General features: G+C 39.8%; 1 protein-coding gene across 1 annotated transcript in view; it reads left to right on the plus strand.

Annotated features, from left to right (window-relative positions):
• NOX4 (NADPH oxidase 4) overlaps positions 1 to 24572 on the plus strand; it is a gene marked incomplete at both ends in the record, with an annotated part of 112869 nt that overhangs the window by 61128 nt on the left and 27169 nt on the right. The window contains one exon of the mRNA XM_080613448.1: positions 16501 to 16582. Coding sequence (XP_080469574.1) covers positions 16501 to 16582 — 82 coding nt within the window. The remainder of the gene's footprint in view (positions 1 to 16500; positions 16583 to 24572) is intronic.

Here is a 24572-nt window from a genome sequence, read left to right on the forward strand (position 1 = left end):
CAGATGTGTAATAGTTCCTAGAGAAGTGGGAGAGTTCACATTAAAATGCCATCTCTTCATGCATGCCTGCACTTCCCTGGGGACCGTAGTGGACTCCCCTAGATGCCACTCAAGTTTTGCTGCAGAATCCCTACTGAACATCATCTTGGTTTGATCCCAGTTCATTAAAACTTGTCCCTTATGGTCAGAATAAAAAAGCAGACACACTGCAGACTTGGAATTACGAGCTACCACAGTTTAAATAACAATTACTAGTTAAAATATCTTAAAAGTGGATTTGAAAGGTTTTATTTGGGGATCCTTTTCTAATAGATTGCAGATTTGTTGTAGTTAATTAGGAAAATATATTTCAAATTTGGACCATTAAAAAAGAACAAAAAACTTCCATAGGAATTGTTGATATTTATAAACTTTTATGCTCAGAGGGGCAGTTATCTTTATGTACTCCCAACGCTCGCATGATGCTTTGGAATTTCTTAGAACAATTTCTATACAGAAGTTAACACAAGCAAAACCCAAAACTTGGGGTTGAAATAGATTGGAGATTTTTCAGCTTCAACCTGTTGATGTCCGTGTTCTCTTTCTAGGCTGTTTATGAAAATGAAGCTCAAATCTGCGATGATGTCGTAACTGAGTGGGTTTTCCTGGTTTTCATCTTTTCCCTTTCCTCCTTCATTTCCAGGAAAAAACCATGACTGGAAAATGCACGTGCATTTTAGTTGTTGCTTCACTGTGTGCAAATACTTACAGAAACTGAGCATGGCGACTTTGAACCTTCTGGTCAGTTGATCTGTTGTCCTGAGTTCAAGTTTTGATATCTTGCATTTATCTGGCTCTTTGCTTTGTGCACCCTGTCCACTTCTAATGTTCATTTTAAATATAGAAGTATTTAAAACCTCATCAGAGGTCTCATCATTGATTTGGGCTGTGATAAGATCTAAGGTGTAGCTATCTTTTCCCATAAGGACCACCAGCAGTGGTGGTTGCTGGGCTAGTCTGAAGACTACCTATCATGATGGTGCCTTGTATTGCTCCTTATTCTTCGGCCTCTCCTACCTGTCTGCTTATTTCTACAGATGCTTTGTCTAAGCTTGGTTCAGAAGGAAAAGAGGTCCAGAATTTGTTCAGTGCTCAGCAGTTAAGTGTGGGAGTTAATTAAAACTCCCACAACATTGCAAATGTCATCATGATCAAATACCATGGTCAAATGACATTTTCCATGTATTTCGACAGAAAATACTCTCTAGCTCCTTCTTGCTGTTATATGAGTGTTGATAGGATATCCCAACTCATTTACAGCATTATTTTCGCTCCTTCATTCTATATTTAGCCCACTTTTTGCCAGCTGCTTGTCCTCACCCCAAACTCTAGGCTTCCTTGAAATAGCAACTGTTTGTTCCAAGATTTCCTTCTATTCCAAGATACATTAAAGTCAGTGCAGAGCTTGTGCATGAGAAGCAGATCCTACACCTCAATTGTAGCAATAATTCCCTACAGCCCCTTGCAACTGAGCTTTGCGTTCATGTGCCACATGCACCTTTCTGTTGCTCCATCCAGTCCTTTGACTTTTGTATATGTGTTGTCTCTCTGATCCATCAAGCACTGGTTGGAGAATCTGAGTTTCACCATAAGGAAATAGAGCCAGTCTTGCAGCCACAGCTCTTCTCTGCCCCAGTCCTCTCCTAGAGAGCTGTCCCATTAAGTCATAAATACTATTAATAAAAACCTGCCACCCAGCAACTAAGTAGTTGTCAACTGTGGAAATTGGATTTCTGTGGAAAATAAAAAGGGTATGTGACTGCTGCAAAAGTGTTATTTCTTCCTTCAGAGAAACAAACCAAACCAAACCAAACCTCAGAATCATGTCATGACAGTGAGCCGAGAGCAGGCTTCCACAACTTGTCACGATAGATATATTTTGTATCTGCTATAAACAGAATAGAAAAGTTTAGTTTAAAATGTTTATGGCTACAGTTGTGACTGCGCCATCCCTGGCAGTGTTCAAGGCCAGGTTGGATGGGGCTTGGAGCAGCCTGGTCTAGTGGAAGGTGTCCTTGCCCATAGCAGGGGGCTGGAGCTAGATGATCTTTAAGGTCCCTTCCAACCCAAACAATTCTGTGATATAATATATGCTATACAAACTTAAACCATGCATGGAACTATGTGCTAATCACAGCTCTGTACTGGACTATGAACCTTATGGTCCAATGCTTCAAAAGAGTGGATACCCCTGTGAAGAACAGAGATGTGGGGGGAAGTTTTTAATGGGAATGGAGTCAGACTGCCAGTTCAATCCAGTTTTTAATATAAAAGCATCCTTTTGTGAGTGTCATTTAATTAATTGTAATGCGACCCAATTAATTTCTATTTCTTAGGCCTTGGAATTTCCAAAGGTGTCAAGGCAGAAATGCCTTAAATACTTTATAGAAAGTTTAAGACTCTACAAGGTAAATTATTGCTGGTGTGTCTGAATTTTGAGTGAAATTGGAAATGGCAGTTGCTACGTGCTGAATGTGGCATTTCTTAATGAGACAAATGACTCGGTTATCTCAGTATTAACTAAAACACTGTGAGGACAAACTGTAGGAGGGAATTTATAGGCTGGAAATGACTTTCCAAACTGTGAATGGGATTGCAGCCTTGCCCATTGTGGTACGTGGCGTAGAGTGTGTTGTGATGGCAATAAATGGCACTTTGGTATGAAGTGCAGCAGCTGATGGGGAGGATGCGGCCTGTATTTGGTTTCACTGACATTATAACCCACATTTCTGCAGCTCAGGAATGTTCTTGTTCTTCCTCTTTTTCTTTATTTAAAGCTCTTTTTTGCTCAGAATGGGGATAAAGTGACAGAGCTTGTTTCAAAAAGGATATCATGATACTTCTTATTTATATAGTTTGCGACAGTTGTAGCAGATTAGACCACAGGGCTCTATAATGAAATAATATTCCATGAGGGATATTTGCAGAGTTTTGCAGGAGGAGGTAATATCTTTTATTAGATCATCTGAAACAGCCGGAAAAAGCAGGTTGTCTTTCAGGCATGCAGTGCCTTCAGCAGGTTTAACAAAGAGGCAGCAAAGTCAAAACAAAGAGCAGGGAATGAAGTAACCCAGTTACTTGTTTAAGCAACATTTTCCTTCAGAAATATGAGCAATAAGATAAAACGAACAGAAGATATCCCCCACCACCACCTTTTTTTTCCCCTAAAATTGATTTACCTTTTCCATAAGAAATATTGTTGATCCTCAGAAAAATTTGCATGGTCAATAATACTGTCTGAAAGCCAAAAACATGACTTGCGAATGCTCTCCCCACTGCCTCTTAGGTTTTGTATGTCCCCAGCTTTCTTGATCTTCTCTTGGCTGGGCTCCCAGTTTAGGGTATATTGGCTGTAATACGAAATGGTCTCACTCTCTCCTAGAGAGAGAATGTACTTGCCTTGTGGCAGATACAGTCCGGCTGGCAGCTCTGACTTGAGAAAAGAGGTGAGCATGTGAGAAAGCTCCACTGTGACTTGCATGAAGCGCTGCATTTTATTTATATAGAAATGTCCACACACATCCCTAAACTTTCAGCATGTGTTTTTTTTGCATTTCAATATTTTTTCTCTTAAATTTTCTATATCTAATCCACATTTTGAGAGTAAAATCTGAACAGTGATTTGCACAAAGTGTCACTGTGTTTTTAGTAATTTGAAGGGACCCTGTATTCTATGTAGAAGCTGATAAAAAGTGGATAACTGCTTAGCTTTATGAGCTAACTGGAACCAGAAAAGCTTAAGTTATGTTGAATTAAATGCTGTGATCATGAGTAAAAGGGAATGCTGCTCTGCTGGGAAGGTCTGTGGAACAAAATACATGTATCTGTGTGTTTATTTGCATTGGACAAAGTGGGGACTCAGTGCAGGGCACCATTTACTGAGGGCTGTTGACATGTTTTTCAGTGTTGAAGGGGGATTTTGGGAGAGGCGGAGTTTTGGACATTATTGCTATTTTGAGTTTTGTTGAAATGGCTGCTGTAATGATTTGCCTGTACTGTCAATGGTAAGTAGGACACCTACAGCCTCCGAGAAGCTTCCATGTCTTATGTGAAATGAAAATAAATCAGTAGGCACTTTGTGCTGTTCATTGCGATAAACAGTTATAAGGACTATCTCTTCCCATAAATTTAACATATTTGCATATTCATTAAGCATACTGTAAGTGTAATTTCCTCAAGGAAAATGCCACAGACACCCATGCGCATTTTCCAAAACGAAGCTATGATGCTCTGCCAAGTGGCTGGTGCCAGCCCGATGGCACAGGGCTTTCCCTCAGGGATTACACTTACACTGTGTCAGCTGAGTGTCTCTTGAGCTTAGTCGTGACTGGTTTGAAAAAGGCAAAATACATAATTAAAGCAAGACATTTTTATAAGTTCTGGTATTTGATGTTTGCAGGTTTTTAGCAGGTTGAGGGGATTATGCTAATTGTGTCCCATTATTAACAAGAATGGCAAATCACTTGCAGTGCAGTTTCCAAATAAAGCAGCATTTCATTGATCCAAAAATTTGTTTATAAATAGATTTTCCTTTAAAGTCTCCTATACTTCTCAGCACAAATGTACGAGCACGTTTCCATTTCTGCACGAAGAGGTTTTTATCACTTTTGTGCCCTTTTGTATTGCTGAATTTGTGATGGTACACTGATGCTTTGCTATATACCACATAGTGACTGGTATCTAAGAGAATCAACAGGTAGATATCTAATGACAGCTTACAGATACAGAAATTGACAAAATCACTTTTTCAGAAGTGATTTCCTTGCGTTTCCTTACAATGATGTGAGAAACCGTGTGATCTAAATCACATTAAACCACTGGTTCTTTGTTCTAGAAAATAGCTATCAATGTAGTGTTATTACATAGTTACATAGAAAAGCTTTTCTTCCCCATTCGAGGCTGGGAATACTTCTGTTGACTTAAGTGGTAACAGGCCTTCTGTCATGTAAAAAGATGTCTATTTGGTATTTCATTACATTCATAACATGATAGTTGAAAGATAGAGATGATCCGGTAGAAAACCCTGCAGCATATTTTAAGAAGTCTACATAAGAGCTAATGCTAAAGTAACAAATATGTGTATTTTTAAGAAATTCTTAATTAACAGTAAATGAAAACTACCCAAATTAGGTTATATATAGCAGTTTATATTCAGGGAGTGGGATGGCTTAAGTTCTCAGGAATGACTTGTCTAATTCAGATGTAAGAAGAAATAAGAAAATTGGTTACATCAGGGTGAAATTAAGCCAAACTTTTGATACATTTCCTGATACACTTGTGTGCATTGCATTTTATCACCTATCCAAAAAAAGAGAGAAAAAAACAGTACCTAGTGGCTCATTTAATTTGCCAGTCATTCAAATGATTTCCTGCTAAGGTTTTGATATTGCCCTTTGAGAGATGTTATAAGAAATGGAGCCTCAGATGTGATTAGATCTTTGGAAAAAATGTGCATTTCTTCCCAGTGCATCATCCCCAGTTGACTAGAAAATTTATATAGAAAATAGGATCCAGCTGGGCTCTGATCTCTTTATCCTGTGTTATGTTTCAGCCCAACTAGTGCTAGGAGTGCTGTTAGAGAAGAACTTGTATGTGTTATCTGAAAGACACAGGCAGCTGAAAACACAAGGGAAATGATTCTTATATATAAATGGGGCCCCTTAATACTCTATTTCTTCTTTTATTTCTTATTTGGAGCCTTGTTACTGTTGTTTCTAGCATTTTAGCTTAGCTAAGTGGTTGGCTGGACAGACTTTTCCCTCATAGTGTGTGTATATCAGCGCCGCTGTTTTGTCTGAGCACTGTCTCTTAAGTATTTAGGGTTTTTCAGCTTTCCCTCTGTCCCTCAGCACAGACCCTGAGAACAACTTAGTGTCTTCAGTGTAGGTATCCACACAGCTTAGCTGGGAGGAAGTAGAAGTTAGGCTTAGTGACCTTACTAACGTCAATTAAGCCTTGGTGATTAACACCACCATTCAAGCTGCAGTTGGGGGGAAGAGGGCTGGGCAGTCTCAACACTACCTTCTATAACAAAGCAGGGAACAAGGGTGCATTAGCAAGGAGAATCTCATTCTCTTCTGCAAACTTTTTTCTTTAGTATTTTTCCTTCCCTTCCCTGCCCCAACTAGGAGACCAAGCGTGACCAGCATGGATGAAGACTATGGTAGGGCAGTTTCTTGACTGCATGTCTATCAGCAATGGGTACAGTTGCCTCCCAAACAGCTGTGTCCCTCCTCTCAAACAGACATGGGTTTGCAGTTTTCCCAAAAGTAGCAATCAATGGAAAAGCAGCACAAAATATTGATACTAGTATTTTTTTCCTATAAACAGACATGTTGATTATATCAGTGAATTTTAGGGTGACTTTTAGGAAAGGAGTTGGCACAAAGAACTGGGGCATGCTTAGCAATGCTGTGTCTATAGAGGCATCCCTTGCTAGGGCAAAATCTGCTGGTGCTTCACTCCTGTTCTGCTGTACTGAAGTAGGAGTGCTTTGTGCAAGATTGGCTTGGTGTATGTTTTGGGTGTGCATCACTCAACTCAGTAACAGTGGCTGAAGATAAAACATAATCTTATCAGCCTTCAATCATCCCAGATGTTGCACAGGGAAGGAATCATTAGATCTTGAATACAAGTCTGATGGAATGTAATTGTTCCCTCCAAAACATTTTGTCCTATCTACTTTTAACCTGGGAGGGATTAAAGCAGATGGAGCCAGGCTCTTCTCATTGGTGTCCAGTAGGAGAAGAAGCAGCAATGGGCACAAACTGAAATACAGGAAATCAATTTTAAATGTAAGAAAAAATCTTTTCTGCCATGAGGGTGGTCAGGCACAGGAACAGGTTGCTCAGAGAGGTTTTGGAGTCTCCATCCTTGGAGATATTCAAAACCCAACTGGACATGGCCCTGAGCAACCTGCTCTTGCTGGATGATTAGCACCTTCAGTGTAGGTACCCTGCCCAGAGCTGGGGGATAGGACCCAGAGATCCCTTCTACCCTCAACTTTTCTGTGATTCTGTGATTTTTTTGGAGAGTAATTTACTTGCATATTTGAATGTAATAATGAATACATCTATGTTAGTAAGAGGGTGAAATGATCCCATGCTTACAGCCTAAATTGAGACAAAATATGAACAGACAAAAGCCCAAGATTGAGTTCCCAGCGACTTACGGTGGTTTTATTAACGATACAAAATTTTAGCCTTGGATGGGATTAATTCCATTATTTTGTGACTGTTATTTAAATATATTTAATAAAAAGTTCTTGTAGCTTGTTCAAGTGTATAAAATATATTATGCTTGCAAATCTATTTATAGGCCTGGCTAAAAATACCAGTGCATGTGTATGCATGTGGGTATGTAGTGATGTTTGATATATTTGGTGGCAAACTAATACACATGTCTGGAGATGAAGTGACCGTGACAGCCCAAGAATAACACTTTGCAGTGGTGATAATTATTTCCATGAAGACATCAGCTCAGTGCTCAGCAGCAATAAAGAGGAAATTTATTAGGAGAAGAGTAGAGAATAAAGCAGAGGAGATCAGTGTGCAGCTGGGTAATTCCGTGGTGCTCCCAGGACTTGAATATTGCATGCAGGTCTGGTCCTCATCTCTCAGACAGAATACTGGACAAGGTTCAGGAAGGAATGACAAAGATGATCACAAGTATGGAAGGCTTCCAGGCACGGGACAGCTGAGTATGCAGGGACTCATTAGCCTGGAAAAGAGGTAATTTAGGGGAATATAGCACTGGCCTACAAAATCATGCATAGCACTGTAAGAGGGGGTGGGTAAGGCTTGACTGTTTGCCATTTCTGGCAGTATCAGAACTTTTGGCCATCAAGTACAGTAAGGAAGATCTTATTTCAGAACAAACATAAGGTGATGAATGTCCATGTAATAGGTGAGAGAAACATGGAACTCCTTGTCAGACGATGTGGGATAGATTAGGATGTTTACAAAGGGGACTGGGCAAGTGCTTGAAAGAGAAGTCAAGGTATTTCTTAATAAGCAGACCACCTTAGAATCAGGAGATCTGCTGAGATAGGATGTTGGAGGATGGAAAAATGACAGCAGGAGGGTCTTGCCTTGTGCTGATTCTTCCAAAGGTTTTTGCATGTGAAGCAATATCTTAGGGTTGGGGGGCCCTTGATGTGAATCAGTACAGCCTGACAAATTGTGCTTTTGCTCAGCTTTTTAGAAGCATATACCCTCTGGAGCTTTGCAGTGCTGGATAGTATAGCAGTAATTTCACAGCTGGATGGCAGCTCCACTTCAGTGTTAAAATGCCGTGGAGTTTTTGAAGGTTGGGCTTTCTCTAGTTTCTGTATCAGATCATAAGTTACAGAGAAAGAACCAGTTGAATCCCCCATGACATAATTTGAGCCTTCTTTTTTTTGGTGAATGTAAGGACTTTTTAGATCAAGTGTAACAACTTCACCTTAAAGCCAGGAGGGGATATACTGATCCCTCAGCATTTCCTCTGGCGTGTTCTGAAAGAGGAAGGTGCATCACTAATGAAAAAAATGGTAGCTGAGCCTTCCTGCGTTGGCTCATGGGCAGCTCAAAAAGCAAAGTAGAGCCGTTGATGGCTAAAGGGAGCAATTGTAGAACTCAGTGCTGAAAAAGTCTGCATAAATAACATTGGCTTCAGAGTGTGTATTTATAAAGATATTTTTTAAAGTTGAAAGTTACGTTTGTATGTGCCTTACTGTTGCACTTTTTAAGTGTTGAGCTGTGGAATGAACTCTGCTGTCATGACAGAAATAGCATTCAACTACAGTAAGAACGTCTGAGAAGAAAACAGCTTCTTGATTAAGACACTGGTTTTGAACTTCAGTGGTGAAGCTAATCTCCAGCTCTGCCAGGGAGTTGCTGTGTAACCTACGGAAGGATATCTAACTCTGTACTGAGCATCAAGACTGCTTCATTTTGGTGTGATGTCTGCTTCCATTCATGGGCTGTCCAAGGAATCCGAGTCTGGCAGCATAGGTAATGGGTAGCCTGGGTCATTCACTGCTGTCTTGTCAAAGTTAGACATACAAAATGCTGTCTTACTGTGGTCCTCAGCACCTTTTTCCCTGTTTTGAAGCAAAGAAAGTGATGCTTTTTCTTTCCCATCATTCATCTTCCAACATCTTAAGGTTCCTTGGGCAAGAATTGCCTTTTACTCTGACTCTCATTGGCTGGTATATGTGTATTCACAAATAAATCATGCAGTATGTGTGATTATAACGTATATGAGGAAGGTCTAGTTAGAAATAAGTCTGTCCGAGCTAATTTTGACACGGTAGGTGGGACATTTTAGAGATAAGAAAGCACCTTGAGTTCCAGCAGGGAAAGGATGTGCTTATGCCAGAAGCAGGGAGGGAGAAAGATTACCATCTGGTAAGCAGACAGCTAGAGAAAGAGAAGCAGCTGACCACTTTTCAGGAAACAAATGCAGGTTAAGATGGAAAGCAGAGCATACAGAGACTTTCTTCAAAGAAAAGAGGACTATTCTGCAGGTTTAAGGTGACTGGAAGGCTCACTGCTGACCTGTGTAATGATTAATTGATTTCATATTTTCTTCTCTGCTTAAATAAACTAAAATCCTGCAAAAGAAAATGTTGAACAGAAGGGTGATTACTGTTTATTCACCCAGGTTAGAGAATGAAAAGACCAGTTCCCTTTTTGTTAAATCTTTTCTATTTCCCTTTAGTGAATATAAATGCCAAGTTTTAAATATAATTTTCAGCTTTCTGGTTTCTTACTAGCTTGTAATTATTATTTATTTTCAGTAGCTCTGTGATTGGTGGCTCTCATTAGTCTTTCAGGTGACTGATCAAGGTGGAAGCAAATGGTAGTGATAAAACAGGGGAATTAAACTCCATAAGGCTCAATGGACTGGGAATCATGGAAGTTTAAGCCTGTCAAAAAGCCTGTCTCCATGTATCAGCAAAATATGTAATCATTTTGGAACGTTTAACTCATCAACATTACATCATCATTGTTTTCTTTCCTCCCCTCTTAATTAGATGGGGGAGAGAACTGACACTTCCTTAACTTCAGAAACTTTGGTCATTTATAAGCCACAAGTCAAACTAAAATACTGGATATTTCAGTTTTATGCCATCTTGTTGCTCATCAGTTTTATAGCTCTTAACTGGCCAAGACTTCTTCTTAAATGCCTTTTCCTTTTACAAGGTACTGAGGAACTTCTTATGACAACATTTCTGAATTTAGAGAGGCTTGCAAGTGTCCATGTGGTAGAAGATGGAGCTGAGATTTGTGTCTCAATTAATGTAGAAGTGCTACAGATAGTTACAGAAATTTGACTGCAAAATGCCCAGATTCATGAGAGTGCCACTATTGATAGACAGTTTGGCTTCTGGACCATAGTGTTCTGCACTTTGTTCCCCCTTCCTCTGGTAGCTTTCTAACCACATTTCTGTTTATTCTTAAAGAGTTTTAATTTAAAAAATAATCTATAAAAACGATATAGTAAGTCCTTGTCCCATAAAAAGCAATTACCATCAGTTTTAAAGTGTTCTTAATTGAGTTGTTTGCATGCAATTCAACCTGTTTTTATTAGAGGTTCAGAGTGGTCTGAGCCTGCTGTGTGAAAAGGTGGTTGGGATAACCAGATCTATAATATCTCAGACTTCAGTTATATACTGCTATGGCCTCATAGGTACAGACCCATTGGACACTGAAAGAGCAGGAATTTGATTTCTGAGACCCTTGGAATTCAGTGGAGTGACTTTGCTGTTATTTTCTGTAAAATATTTTGTAACAAGAAGGAGAAAGGAAAGAAGAACCCCTCTTCCTGACTTTTAAAGTCGAATGTAACACAAATGCATGATGTGACTTATGGTATCATCTTTGAAGTGCTAAAGCAGTAAGAGCTTCAGGGATGTCACATCTTCAAAAAACAAGTGCTCCCTGTGCCATAGTGTCTCCATCTACAGCATGTGAATGTTAATGTGTTTTAATTCATAGGGACCTTCTATACAAACTGTTTCGAGAGCCCCAAGTATTAAAATATTATCATAACATTTTCCTTTGTCTCTCTTTCTACTGCTGTAATAGTTTATCCTGGAAAAAAGGAAACTTGAATTGTGTAAGTAGTTTGAATGGGCTTCAGACCGTACGCCCAGGAATGGCTCACATTTTTTTCTGACATTACTGTTTATTCACCATACTGAGCACAGCCCCATTCTGCTTGAGAACAACGATACGCATCTAAATATTTCAAAGAGAAAATCTCCCTTGAAATGCATCATTCTGTCCTTGCAAATTGCTAACTGGATTTTCATAACAGGTATTATAAAGATGTTAGTGGGAGTTTATGCAGAGATTCCAGCAGCTGACCTGTGAATATGTCGAGCTGGCAGCAGGAGAAAGAGCAAAGGGTAGAAAAGAGGAGAATTAGATGTGAGACAGGGAAGAGAGGTATATGTAAGAGGACAGATTCAATTTCTAAAGCTTTCAATGGAGAACTTTCTCTTCTCCCTTATAGTCTACATCCTTCCCGATTTAGGAGGACAGGGCATGTGATTGCATTATTATATCCAGCCCCTAGTCGTCACAGGTAACTCTGCTACACATTTACCTAAACATACACGACCGCAGTGGGACTGCCTCACTTTAACTGAGGACTTATCACTAATCAAGGATTTTGAAGGAACTGTATGCCCCAAATGAAAGCCAGGGGGAAGTGGAGACTCTCAGCATGTTGAAAAGAGAAGTTTGAACATAGATAAGATGTGATTGTGTAGTCATTCCTGATGTCTGTGAGGACTTTTTCCTGTGGGTGAGCTTATGGGAAAGTCGGTGAGATGACACCTGCAGTGTCAACTCAGCAGTGACAAAACAATCAATGGCATAATAATGATATCAGAATAGTGATTATCTAGTACAGACTTAAACTAATGCAAATTGGATGGAAAGAATGAAGGGAAGATACTTGCAGATATTCAGAAGTAAGCCTTTTAAAACTTGGTTAAATAAATATTACACATGTTTTGCTAAGAAACCAGATCAATGCGTAGACAAAAGCATCACATTTTAGGTACTAAACCATAAGAAGTGATGGAAAAGACTTGATTTTGGAAGATGTCTAAGATAATCCAAATACTGAGTGGTACTGTTTATCAACTGTTTGGTTTGGTGCTATTCATCAACTAGTGAATGCAAATGAAAATAATGTAAAAATGTTCTAATTGTGAGCTTCATCAGTTCTGAAATCTTTCATTTGTTGTCGTAGCCTGGATTAGAAAAAAAATCTTAGCTTTTTGAAAAAATCCCCCCCCTTGGAGGTATTGTTGTGATTTTTTCTTGCTTCACTTGTCAAGAATTAGGCTTCTGATATTCACTTTTGTAAGAGCACCAAAAGTACCTCTGTTCTGTCAGTAGCTGCCAAAGCTCTCGTCACCCTCCTCATCACCTTGCTGGATAGTCATTAAAGGCAGCAGTGTCATGTGCACCAGTATGACTTCTGTACTGTACATATGTATGGGTAGTATTTGAATATTATAGACCTAAAGGGTTAAACATGTATGTAATGGTCCTTTGGGACAAATTAATCCTAAAGGCTTCTGCTCAGGATTTACAGGCTGTGGAGGCTACATGTGCTCCAGGAAGTTGTAGGTTGTGTTTGAGATGAGGTGGAACACTACCATATAGTGTAAGTGCTGCCATGGTGTCCTGGTTTTGGCTGTGATAGAGTTAATTTTCTTCTTGGTAGCTGGTACAGTGCTGTGTTTTGGATTTAGTATGGGAATAATATTGATAACACACTGATGTTTTTAGTTGTTGCTGAGCAGTGCTTACACTAAATCAAGGACTTGTCAGCTTCTCATGCCCTGCCAGTGAGTAGCCTGGGGGCACAAGGAGTTGAGACGGGACGCAGCTGGGACAGCTGACCCTAACTAAGCCAAGGGATATTCCATACCATGTGGCATCATGCTCAGTAAAAGCTGGCCGAGGGCCACTGCTTGGGAATTGGCTGGGCATTGGACCGTAAGAGGTGAGCAACTGCATTATGCATCACTTGTTTTGTATAATCTAATCCTATTATTACCACTCTTATTATTTTCTCCCTTTTCTGTCGTAATAAACTATCTTTATCTCAACCCAGGAGTTTTTGCACTTCTGCTCTTCTAATCCTCTTTCCCATCCTGCTGCAGAGTAGGGGCAGTGAGCGAGCAGCCCTCTGGTGCTTAGTTGCTGGCTGGGGTTAAACCACGACACATGGAAAAATGAGTAAAGTCGCATGGTGAAAAGAAAATACATCTGCCTGGGAAATTTGCCATAGCGTGCAGAAAAAAATCAAAGTTGACTTTAACTGAAACAAGATCCAGTAGGGAAGCTGTTTAGGCCAATTTCAGATGCTGTAACTTGGCTGCTTTCACTCCAGTACTGGCCAGCCCTGTCACATTACTATTCAAAATATTTTCAAGACTGTGGCTTGTTGAATTGGGTCCTGGAGTGCAGCCAGGTGGTCTGGATCAATGGGAAAGGGCAGCAGTACAAGAAAAAGAGTCATGGAGTATGGGGATAGAGATGAAATATGGCCCTTTGCCTGAGCGCCATCCATCTTGGGCAGAACAATGGAGTGGGGATATCTGTTCCTTCGCTAAGATGTGTTTTGTCTCTCTTAGAGAGTCACAGGCACTTTTCAAGGTCTGCCAAACTAGCCTCACTCACTTTACGTGTAATGGGGTGTTGTACACTGTTGAAGAGGAGAATGTCTCCCCAGGCTTTGCATTGCTCTTGCACCTGGTTGTAAGCCCTCAAAAATAAATAAATCAGAGCACCCCAAAGACAAATCCTTAATCTTGGTGATTTGCACCATGTTCTGGAGGTCAAAACCCTCCAGTGCTGTTGTTCAGTGTTTGCCATTGAAAACTTCTCAGTCCTCCACCAGGCACACACAGAGGCTGTTGTTCATACAAAGACTTTTTACAAAGTGTTCCTAGAAATGCACCAGTAGCTTGAGTTGCACTGGGAGATCCCTGAGGCTGGGATGGAATTTGATGTGGTTGTTCTGAAACATACACAGTTGGTCATTTTGCACCAGTGAAGGCTTCCTGAAGCCTTGTAGTTCTTGTTCAGTGTCTTTTGAAGATCATAGCATATCATTAAGAATACAGGGCATGCCCACATACAGTGTATTGCCACGTACCAGGGGACTGAGGAAAAAAGCAAATCTCTGCATCCTCCCAAAAAACCAACAGGAGGTCAAGAAGTAGCTGTAATGGCAAGCTTCTTATCAAGACAATGAGCAAGGTGTTCCGTGAAAGATGCTTCTTGAGTTTCACTTCTATCTTTACAGCATTGCTGTTGTTGGCCACATCCAATTGCTGTCATAGTTAGGTACAGGGAAACCTAAGTTTCACTTTGAAAATGCAGTAAGAAATTTGGAGGTACAAGTGTTTATTTTGCTCAAAATTAATTTGAAGAGGTATAGAAATAAAGGAACAAACTAAGTACCAGCCCTTGTTTCTTCACTGGCAGATCTTGGTACCTCTCTGGGATGTTTGCAATACATCTCAGCCAGCTGATGAAAGACTAGATTAGACCATCTGAGACTGTTGACCTCTAAAACTGAACCCTTAACAAGAAAGTTTTTCTTCTGAATTTAACATGCTTTTGTCAAAGTATTATTAAGTATGGGTTTGGTTGCTTTATTTTCTTCATTTTAGAGGTTACATGAATTATATCCAAATTAATGGAGTTTGGTTATGATGACATAATAGTAACTAAACCTGAATGTTAAGAAAGACGTCATATACTAACCTGTAAGAAGTAACAAAGCTGCTATGATTCCTTTTTGGAGATGGGAGATTCAGATTTTTTCTCCACTGATTTTCTATCCCTTGATATCCTTATCTGTAAACCCAGTGTTAGAGAATATTTTGAGATACATAGGGATATAAGGGAAGGGAGGGCTGCACTTATCCTCAGGTTCGTTTCCCAGAATAAAGAACTTACATGGAAGAGATAGTTGATTTGGAGAACCCCACAGTACAGCTACTACAAACAACACAGGCTACAAGCTGTCATTTAGCAAATGATGGATAAAACCTGTTGCTGAAGACTTCAAGCCACTGTTATAAGGTACTGCAGGAAGAGTAGGGCATGCAAAGGTGGGAAGGGCATCACCAGTGCCTTGGGTTTCTGTGCCGCTGAAGGACTGGTTAAATAAAAGTTGCAAGTGATGAAAGGAGAGAAGGAAACAAAGCACGTCCCATGCTATAGAGAGCTATGGGGTGTGCTGAAGGGATTTGACCTGGGTGGGAAATACCTTTCCATCTCTAAATCAAGTGAGTTTTGAGGAGGTTCCCATTGTGGATGATTTTCTGGCAAAGAACGGCCACATACTCAGATCAGCAAGTGCCTACGTGGAGTTCGACATGAACCAAGGAACAACAAAAGGTGAAGGAGGATGGGAGTGAGGCACTGGGAGTGAGAATCCCAGCAAAATAAGAAGGAGCTGGAATTTACTGAGTTGCTAAATCGAGGACTGTTGGAAAACTTTGGAGGTCAGGTTCTCACACCTGTGCTTAACCAATTATATGTTAGTTGTTAAGGGCCTCAAAGATATGTATCCAATCACAATGGGCCAAGTTAGTGTAAACAAGAAATAGTATATAAAGAGTTAGTTTTCTATAATAATTGGCTTTTGTCTGATCACATTGATCTCTGACTGTGTTCATTCCGTGACATCCCATCTTCCAGGAACTGAGAAATTGATACTGATAGAAGCTCCTACAGATCCTGCTTGTGTATTGTATCTAATCACTTCTAAGAGAAAGGCATTGGAGCAAGGCAGCTACACCAACCACAACTACCCCTTCACTTGGTGGTCAGTGAAGCCAAGTTACAAAAACCTTACCTGCTGCATATGGTCCTATGATACAGGTTTTTAAATGCATAATAGTGAACCAAAGCCAATCCAGTCTCTCAACCATCCTTGAAAATACCTATTAATCAGTTACCCAAGGACTCATACTGCAGTTTAATTGAGATTAATTATTTTATATATGTTTCTTTAGACTACTGTGACCCTTGAGTGGCTGGTGAATTCTTAGTAGTTCCTCCTTTCTGTTCAGACTGAGCTCTTCAAGGCAGGGACTCTATGGCTGCTTGCATATGATATCCAGAAGACCTGTATGCAGGTCTCAGAAATTTGTAAGCATTACTGGAATTCAATATTGGATAAAAAAAGGCATTTAAAAAAATTACCACAAAGGTTTACAGGAAACAGTGATTTACAGTCTTAGCAGCAGTTTTGTATGAATGTATAGATTTTATTCCCTATAGCTTTGTCCTCTGGTAAATATTGCTGGAGAAGAGAATTCACTGATATTGCTGCTTGCTTACTTGTGGCCTGAGCTTAGAATGCAGAGTCACATTCTGGGTTTGTTGTTTTTTTTTTCTTTTCTTCTTTTTTTTTTTTTTTTTGTCCTGACAGAAAGATTTCGGGATTTACTGCTCCTACATTCCAATCAAGATACAGAGATTCTGCCCATCTTTCAGCAGAGGCGCTATCCCAAGTAAGTAAGATTGTCTTCTTGGGAGAAATACATTCTTTATCTATTTGCGGCAACGGAGACTGAAGCATTTATAGCACTGTACATGCTTTCGGTGTGAAGTACTACGGCAGAGCTGTCAGGGAGCAGCCACACTTGCACTGAGCTTTGCAGTCTTTCAGTGGTGTCAGGGAGAAGCAGATATGCTTTGCAAGTGTGCCCAGCTGTCAGCAGGGAGGTGGTGGTGGCAGAGTGCAGACATTAAGTTGCCTGGATCAGTGTCTGGTGGAGCTTTGTTTCACTTGGCACTGTGTTGACATAGGCAGATGTTTTGTCAGGCTAATCCCCACACTTGTCTTGTGGGATTCCATCATTTAGGGTGACAGATTCCTGTGGGTTTTAAAAGGCTCCCCTCTGGAAGCCTGCAAGCACTAGAAAACATTTTTTTTCTGCTCTTCTTAGGGATGTATATACAGGCAAACCAAAAGAGGAGTGTTGTGTGTTTAGGAGGTCTCGCATGTATAGAATATCCTGGACAAAACCTCTTATTCTCCCAAGTGACATGCCTGAATGAAACAATGAATGCTCCTTGTTATATTGGTTAGAAGAAAAAGAACTAGTCCTCACATTAACCATGACCAGAGTGAGCAATGAAAGAAGGGTAGTGAAGGATGGACAGAGGGAGGAGAAGGAAGAGTGAAAGTCTGGCACTAATCCAGCAATGATAATGGAAATAAGCAAAGTTATTTATTTTAGTGATTATTTCCTGAAATACATAAGAAGCCGGTGGAGCTAAGTGTTAAATGCAGCTCTTAAAATCTGATAATATGAATTTTCTGAAGAGCAGGTAACAAATAGAGGGGCTGAGTGCTGAAAACCAGTCACCTCCTCACTGTGAATTCTTGAAAATAAAAGCAGTCAAGGATGAAATTCTGATTCTTAAAATGATGAAATTATTCATTGACAAAATTTCAAAGAGGAGATAGGATTTTCCTGGATAAATCCCCCTGAATTTTTATTTGCAGTACCCCTTGCCACTGTTTTACTGAAATACTATGAACATATGATATGTGAAACTGTGGGGGACACCTAGGTGGATGGACTGGTCTACTTGTTTCACTAGTACTTCTATTAATTACTATTTTTCTCCTCACCCTTCAGAGCACTGGAACAGTTACTTTTCCATGGCAGCAGAACACTTTGCTTGGCTTAGATGTTTTCATTTATGGTATAGACACTGTCAAACTGGTCTGAGAAACTAGTTTATCATCTTCAAAGAACAGACTTATTTCTATATAAATCATTCCTAAGATGTCTGACTTTCCATTTCTTTACATTCAATTTATTACTAGCATTCTTGGCAAGTACGGCGTCCTAGCAGTATTAGGCATTGTCAGATTCATGGGTGACTGAGTGCCTGTTGCCCTCTGTTCAATGGATTCTTCAGGCCTTTGAAGACCATACAAAAATAGCTTATATTGTGGAGCTCTACTCCTATTAGAAGTTACAGTGGCCTTGCATCCCAAAATGGTACGTGTTTTCAGACACATTACTTGGTGAGACTGACTGATTCCTTTAATACACAGAATCAGCCAAACTTTGGCACCTAACTGAAAGAGAAGTTTGCATATCTTCTAAAAGCAATAGATTTCTGTTCATAGCATCACTGATTGGTGCAAATTTGCTTGCTTTTTACAGAAATTTATCATGTGTTATAGTTCACTTAGAAGCTGGTTGAAGACTATTGACATGTCCTAGGGTTCCCTAGGGGTTGTCTTTCAAATGAAATATTTGTGTTCAGCAAGGCAGAAAACCTGCTCATCTTCATAATATATTTTGTCTTATTCCCATCTCAGTTTTTGTCCCTTCCCTACCCTCATTTTCATTGAAAGGTCACTTAACAGAAATTAAGGTAATGAACAGGCAGATCTTATAAATCAGTGTCCCTTTATTGACTTCATCTGAGCAATGGTTGGTTGTACTACATGAGGACCTGAGAAGTAAGACCATTTTAATGAGACATTGTCGTGGGGCACAAGATGGAACTTGTAATGCTTAAGGAAATTCTAAGAATATGGAAGATAAAAAATAGAAGTTTTAGTAATGACTTAGCTGAATAGCTTGACTATGCAGGGCTTAGTAAGTAGAAAAGACAGAAGTTTGCACATATTTAAGAGACACGTCCAAAGGAAGGAGGTTGGATAGGAAGATGTTCTGCATTTCTCAGGATATTCAGAGTCATAGTAATAAATATTAAAGGCTAAACAAGCAAACTGTAATCCATCAATTTTTGAAAGAAATAGAGACCTTGATGTTCTGGCCTGTTCTTGTACATTTATGATATTACAACCTGAACTCTCCCAGGGAACAGAAGGATAATATTGAGGATGTGATTGTTCTCAGAGATGATGTAAGCACTGGAATGGCTGGAAGAAGTTTTCTAGAATATTTTTGCATGTTCCTCCGGATTTGCTGGGGTAAATGTGTCAAAGAAGCATGCTTTTTACTCCTGGTTTATGAAGGGAGAAATGCAGGGTCGTTTGTGTGTTTGCCCAGGTTTATTCTGCTGATCTTGGCCTAGCCAAGGAGCAAATACCTACTCTGGCACATGGAGGAGATTATAGAGAGCTGAGCTTACAAAGACTAAGGTTTGTAAAGCCACATGGCACATCACCTTGAATTCTTTAACTTAGTACTGTGTGTCCACAAATAACATGGCATCATGGAGCATCATCTTTCATTGTGGCCTGTGGGACTGAGGTGCAATCCTATGCCAGCACATTGATATAGCAGCCAGCCAGCCAGCCCAACCTGCGGTATACATCCTGTAATTTTTCTTTACAAGGCTGCAGAGCAGACGGAGGTTGGCTTTTCTTACACTTCACTCACATCACAACATAACTGTGTCATGGAACCCTTATTGGGGAAGAAATACAGAATTATGTTCTCCTGTAAATGCCTATAGTAGTTTCATCATGAAACGTATTACACTGCACATAGTTACAGGTTACTGAACTAGCAAGGCCAGTCTAATCCAGGCAAGTCTTTTTGATACCTCAAGTGACTGTCAGAGGATGAAATGCATGGTTCAGAAACCAGACGTCACTAGACCTCCTCATCCACCTCATTAGGAAACCCACCCATCCACAGAGAAATGCTGTGAGGAGAAAATCTGTCTGCTAGCTGACATGAAGCCATCACCATGTCCATGAGGATTCGCATTCCTGAAAGTAGGAATAAACCTGCTGCTGTGGGCAGCCAAATGGGTTGGGGCACATAGCTGCCTCCAAGTGTAGCCGTGTGGGAAGAGCCTCTGCATGTGAACCAAATCACAGACAGACTTGCCACTTGTCCCTTCTCTCCCTCTGTCCATGAGCGTGCTGAAGTCACCCAACATGATCAGGCCCTTCAACAAACTAAACTTGTTGCAGTGAGTCTTATCCCAACTCATTACTTTGACAATGATAATTGTAGCTCCTATATCTCATAAAAAACACTTCAAGATTCCCCTCTTAGGACATTTCTGCAGGAGCTTTTCTCATGCTGGTGTCAAGCTCACGCTTTCCTTGGTTGCCCATTTCATTTATGACATTCCTTATGGAAATGATATTTATCCATCATATATGATATATGATATTTTACCACATGGATTCACTCATAAAACACAATAACTACTGAAGTGCTGGCACAGACTAAAGAGTATTGCTCCTGGAGAAGACACTATTATAGTCGTTAATTGGGCTTGAGGGTGGTTGGTGTTAGCAGCAGGGGCGCAGGTTGCTGCATCCCACCAAGGTTGTTTTGGTCTTTTCCTGCTGACTTTACTTGACTCCTGACTTCCCGTGCTGTGTGCACAAGGGAAGGATGCGCAATTGCCTTGTAACACCAGAGAAGTGTCTTTTGGGCCTGATAATGTCAAAAATTAAAATTAAAATTAAAATAAAAAAAATAAAATATAAAAAAAAAAGAAAAAGGAAATAACGGAAGCGATAAAAGAAGTGAGAAATTAGGTTGGTGGGTGAAAAAGGCAGGAGGGAGGCTGACACTGCACAAAACAGCACTTGAGAGGGATGTGCCAGAAATGCTGCTGGCATTACAGCTTTTTAGCAAATTTCTCTATATACAAGTGACTTGACAGTTCAGCTGTACTTTCTATTTTCGAGATATTAATGAAATCCTCAAATACACATGTGGGTTTCTTAAAGGGATTATTTGCTTCTTTTTTTTCCCCCCTTCAGAAATATTTTCAGTCTTCATTCTTATCTTCTGTGGGTTTGGTGGAAAAGTTCTTGGATGATTCACAGATTTTAAGAACAGAAGGAGCTGTTATGTTCCGGCTAATTTGAGTCCCTTCTTAACATAAGCCGTAGAGCATTACCGATAATCCCTGCAGCAAGCTTCTGGTTCAAGCGGAGCATGAATTTAGAAAGACATCCAGTCTTTAAATTGAGATGTTAAAAACTGGAATATTCACACGCCTTTAGATCAGCTTGTTCCACTTGTCGATTACTTCACATATGTATGACATTAATTTCTTTAACTTTAGTTTCCAGTCTCTGCCATCTCACTGTACCATTTGCTGTTAGACAGGACAGACCTGTACCATCTGAAATGACATATTCATGCAAGAGTCTGGAGGTTATTTAAAAACTTACCCTTCTGTTAGACAAATAAATAAAACTCTTTTTGCAGTGTAAGGTTTACTTTAAAAGCGTCTCTCAAATCATTTGGGGTTTTATTTTTAAAAGCTTTCCAAAGTTTTATTTTTGCTTTTGTTTTTATTTCTATTTTTATTTTTTATTTTTTAAGCATGGGCAGGAATTACAAAAGTGTTTTGGTTACTCTTTCCATAATGGGCATATAGAGAAATAACAGCACTTCTTTGTTGTCGAATAGAAAGACAATGTAAATTGAGTACTTTAGTATTATTTAAATGAAGTGACAAGGTGTTGAACTTGGGAGAAAAAAAGATGAACTTAGAACCTGGCGGGTTTAATAAAATAACAGAGTATTCCAAATGCATTTACTTTCCACCACTCATAAACTTACAAAACTTTCTTTGGCATATATTCTTAGTAAATTAAGGTAGACTTCTGTATGCACAAAAATACTGGTCATTTTCATGTCACAAAAGAAGAAAAAAACCAGGATCTTGATTTATAAATGTATATGTATCTTCAAATACATATTTTTGAAGGTCATCTTTGAAAAGCTGTTGAAAGTTTCAGCTCAAACAAGGCCAAATGGTGTTACTCAATTCTCATCATGGAGTAGTCTAGACAAATAGGCGGCAGAAAGTTAGTGCCCTAAACCATCGTGCCATCTGGTTCCCAATTGCTACTCATTTTAATGATAATGGATCTGTAAGGGATCTGTGCCAGCCTACTACAGCTTGAGATCCAAGCCAAGAAACTGGTAATATTTCATAAATAATACCCCAGGAATAAAAACTTGTGTCTTATTTGTAACTGTCTTGAGAACATTTTTCTTTTTGGAGGAAAATAATTTGTGTCTAACTAGAGAAAGTAGTGAGTTATGGCTTCTGGAAATGATGGTGCTCAGACAGTGCCTTCCCCCTGAAATTCAGATTTAAACATGCACGAGAGCAGCTAGCAGGATCATAGCCTAGAAACCCAGTTCAGTTTGCATTAGAAACAAAAGGCAACATCTTCCTCGGTGTCCAACAAGGGGAAAAATCATGACCTATGTTTTCGTCACTCAGTCTTCATCATAAAGGCAAAGCAAGTTTTAATCTTAAGAGGTGAACTTTCACAGAGTGGATTTTCTATAAAAGGCTTTCTGTGAAGGGCTTTACAAAAGATGTTCTCTTGTTATGGAGGAGAAAGTGTGGCATGGGACTGTGATGTGAGTTGCCAGTATCACCCAGGAGCAACTCTCCTGGGGACGAGGCCAGAAATAGAAATCAGGTCTTCCATAGTCCTTTCAGTTGCATGCAACTGGCTCTCTCATCTAAAATAACATCTATCCTGTTTTCTACTGCAAGAACACGTGGCCTGCCCATATTGCTGAAATCAGATGGGAAAGTGCCAAGTGAAGGAGTCTTTCAGAAGTGCCCACACAAGCACTTTATATGCTTTGTGTAGCATTGTACATTAAGCATGAAAATTACTGGTTTTGAAGCGCTTCAAGATTAGTTTCAAAATGCAGGCTACAAGCTAACCATCTCACCAGCAGCACTGAGTCCTCACATTTATTTTTTAATGGGATTTACAGTGAGCATAGAATGGTTTGGATTGGAAGGGACCTTAAGATCATCCAGTTCCAACCCCCTGCCATGGGCAGGGACACCTTCCAGTAGACCACATTGCTCAAGGCTTTGTCTAGCCTAGCCTTGAACACTGCCAGGGATAGAGAATTCACAGCTTCCTTGGGCAGCCTGTTCCAGTGCCTCACCACCCTCACAGGGAAGAATTTCTTCCTTATATCTAACTTGAATCTCCCCTATTTAAGTTTTAACCTATTACCTCTTGTCCTATCGCTACAGTCCCTGATGAAGAGTCCCTCTTCAGCAAACTCGTAGGCCCTCTTCAGATACTGGAAGGCTGCTATGAGGTCTCCATGCAGCCTTCTCTTCTCCAGGCTGAACAGCCCCAACTTTCTCAGCCTGTCTTCATATGGGAGGTGCTCCAACTCCTGATCATCCTTGTGGTAATATGGGGTTATCTTGCTGAGTTTCCAGACCAGTGCAGTTTTGAGCTCCATGACAAGAAGACCTCCTGTCAGTTTCTTGTCATGTGGGACTTTTACCAAATGTTAAGAACAGTGGCAGTGGAGTATAGGCTGGTAGCTGTTTATTAAAAACAGCAATCATGTTATAGGAGTAGTCATGTCACTAAGAAGGCAAGTATTTGATCTAGATTTTGGTGAAACCATAATGGAAATGGAAAGGAAGAGGACATAATTCATATTGTGCAGTACATGTTTGGGCTAAGATCCTGCAGAGACTCATGTGGACACATCCACATAATGTCAAAAGAGACCAAGTCATTATCTTGAACTATTTAGGACTACACATTAAATGTGAGCATCAATTCCTTGAGAGAGGGGCTATATTTGTTTAGCGTATCGGTGCCCCAGTAACTTCTAGTACAAAATAAAGACAGATTGTTCTGTTTTCAAAGGCCCCAGTTCAAGTCTTGACATCACAGAGTGAGCGAGTCCCCTTAAAATCAAAGGGAATTTTGTTGCTAACTTCAACAGTTCTCAGACCTGGAATCTAAGAAACTTTGAAGGAAGTACAAATCTTTCATATGTAGAGAAATCTGGGGGAAAACCTCTATCCTCTGAGAGATCTGTGCAGAAACATACAAGCAAAATCGAAGCTTCATGTGCATAGATACTCTCTTTTAAGTACCAAGCAATCTAGAATGTAAGTTTAACTTAGATCTGTTTATCATAGCATAGTTACGGCTCATTAGCAGTCATGAACTGTTTTATGCAAAACATTGCAATACTCCCAATTGAGAAGGGGAAAGGGCTGGCTGAAAATAAAAGATGTCTAAACCTTTAAAAATATTTGGGAGATGAAATCATTGTTTTCTTCAAAGTGAGTGGTGAAAGACAAAACGTGACAGCTGTTCTTCATTCTTTTTGGAAGCATGGGCATGATTCTTGATAAAGCCTGTTGATTTAATTGGTATATACCTGCCTGCTGCTGAGCACCAGTGTGAGACTTTGGGGAATTATCTGCTGCCAGATGTATTGAAGGATGTTTTTTTAAGCAGCTCAAACAGAAGTTACAGTAGTTTGATGCAGAAATTATTAGCAAAGCTCTTTGATTCATTATGCAAGAGTTACGTTGATCCCATCTGCCCTTGCATCCAGCTTTATCATAGTCTTTTTTAAAAGTTGCTTTTATTAGTTTAAAAATTAATTTCACAATTACCATAGTTACAGAAATCCAAGCACCAGCTTATTGAAAAACAAGTGCTAAAGAGTTGTGGTTGTTGACAGTAGTGACTTTCTCCTCCACTCTTTGGATAAAAGGGAACAG

The sequence above is a fragment of the Psittacula echo genome (genome assembly GCF_963264785.1).
Source record: "Psittacula echo genome assembly, chromosome: 3".
Classification (NCBI taxonomy): domain Eukaryota; kingdom Metazoa; phylum Chordata; class Aves; order Psittaciformes; family Psittacidae; genus Psittacula; species Psittacula echo.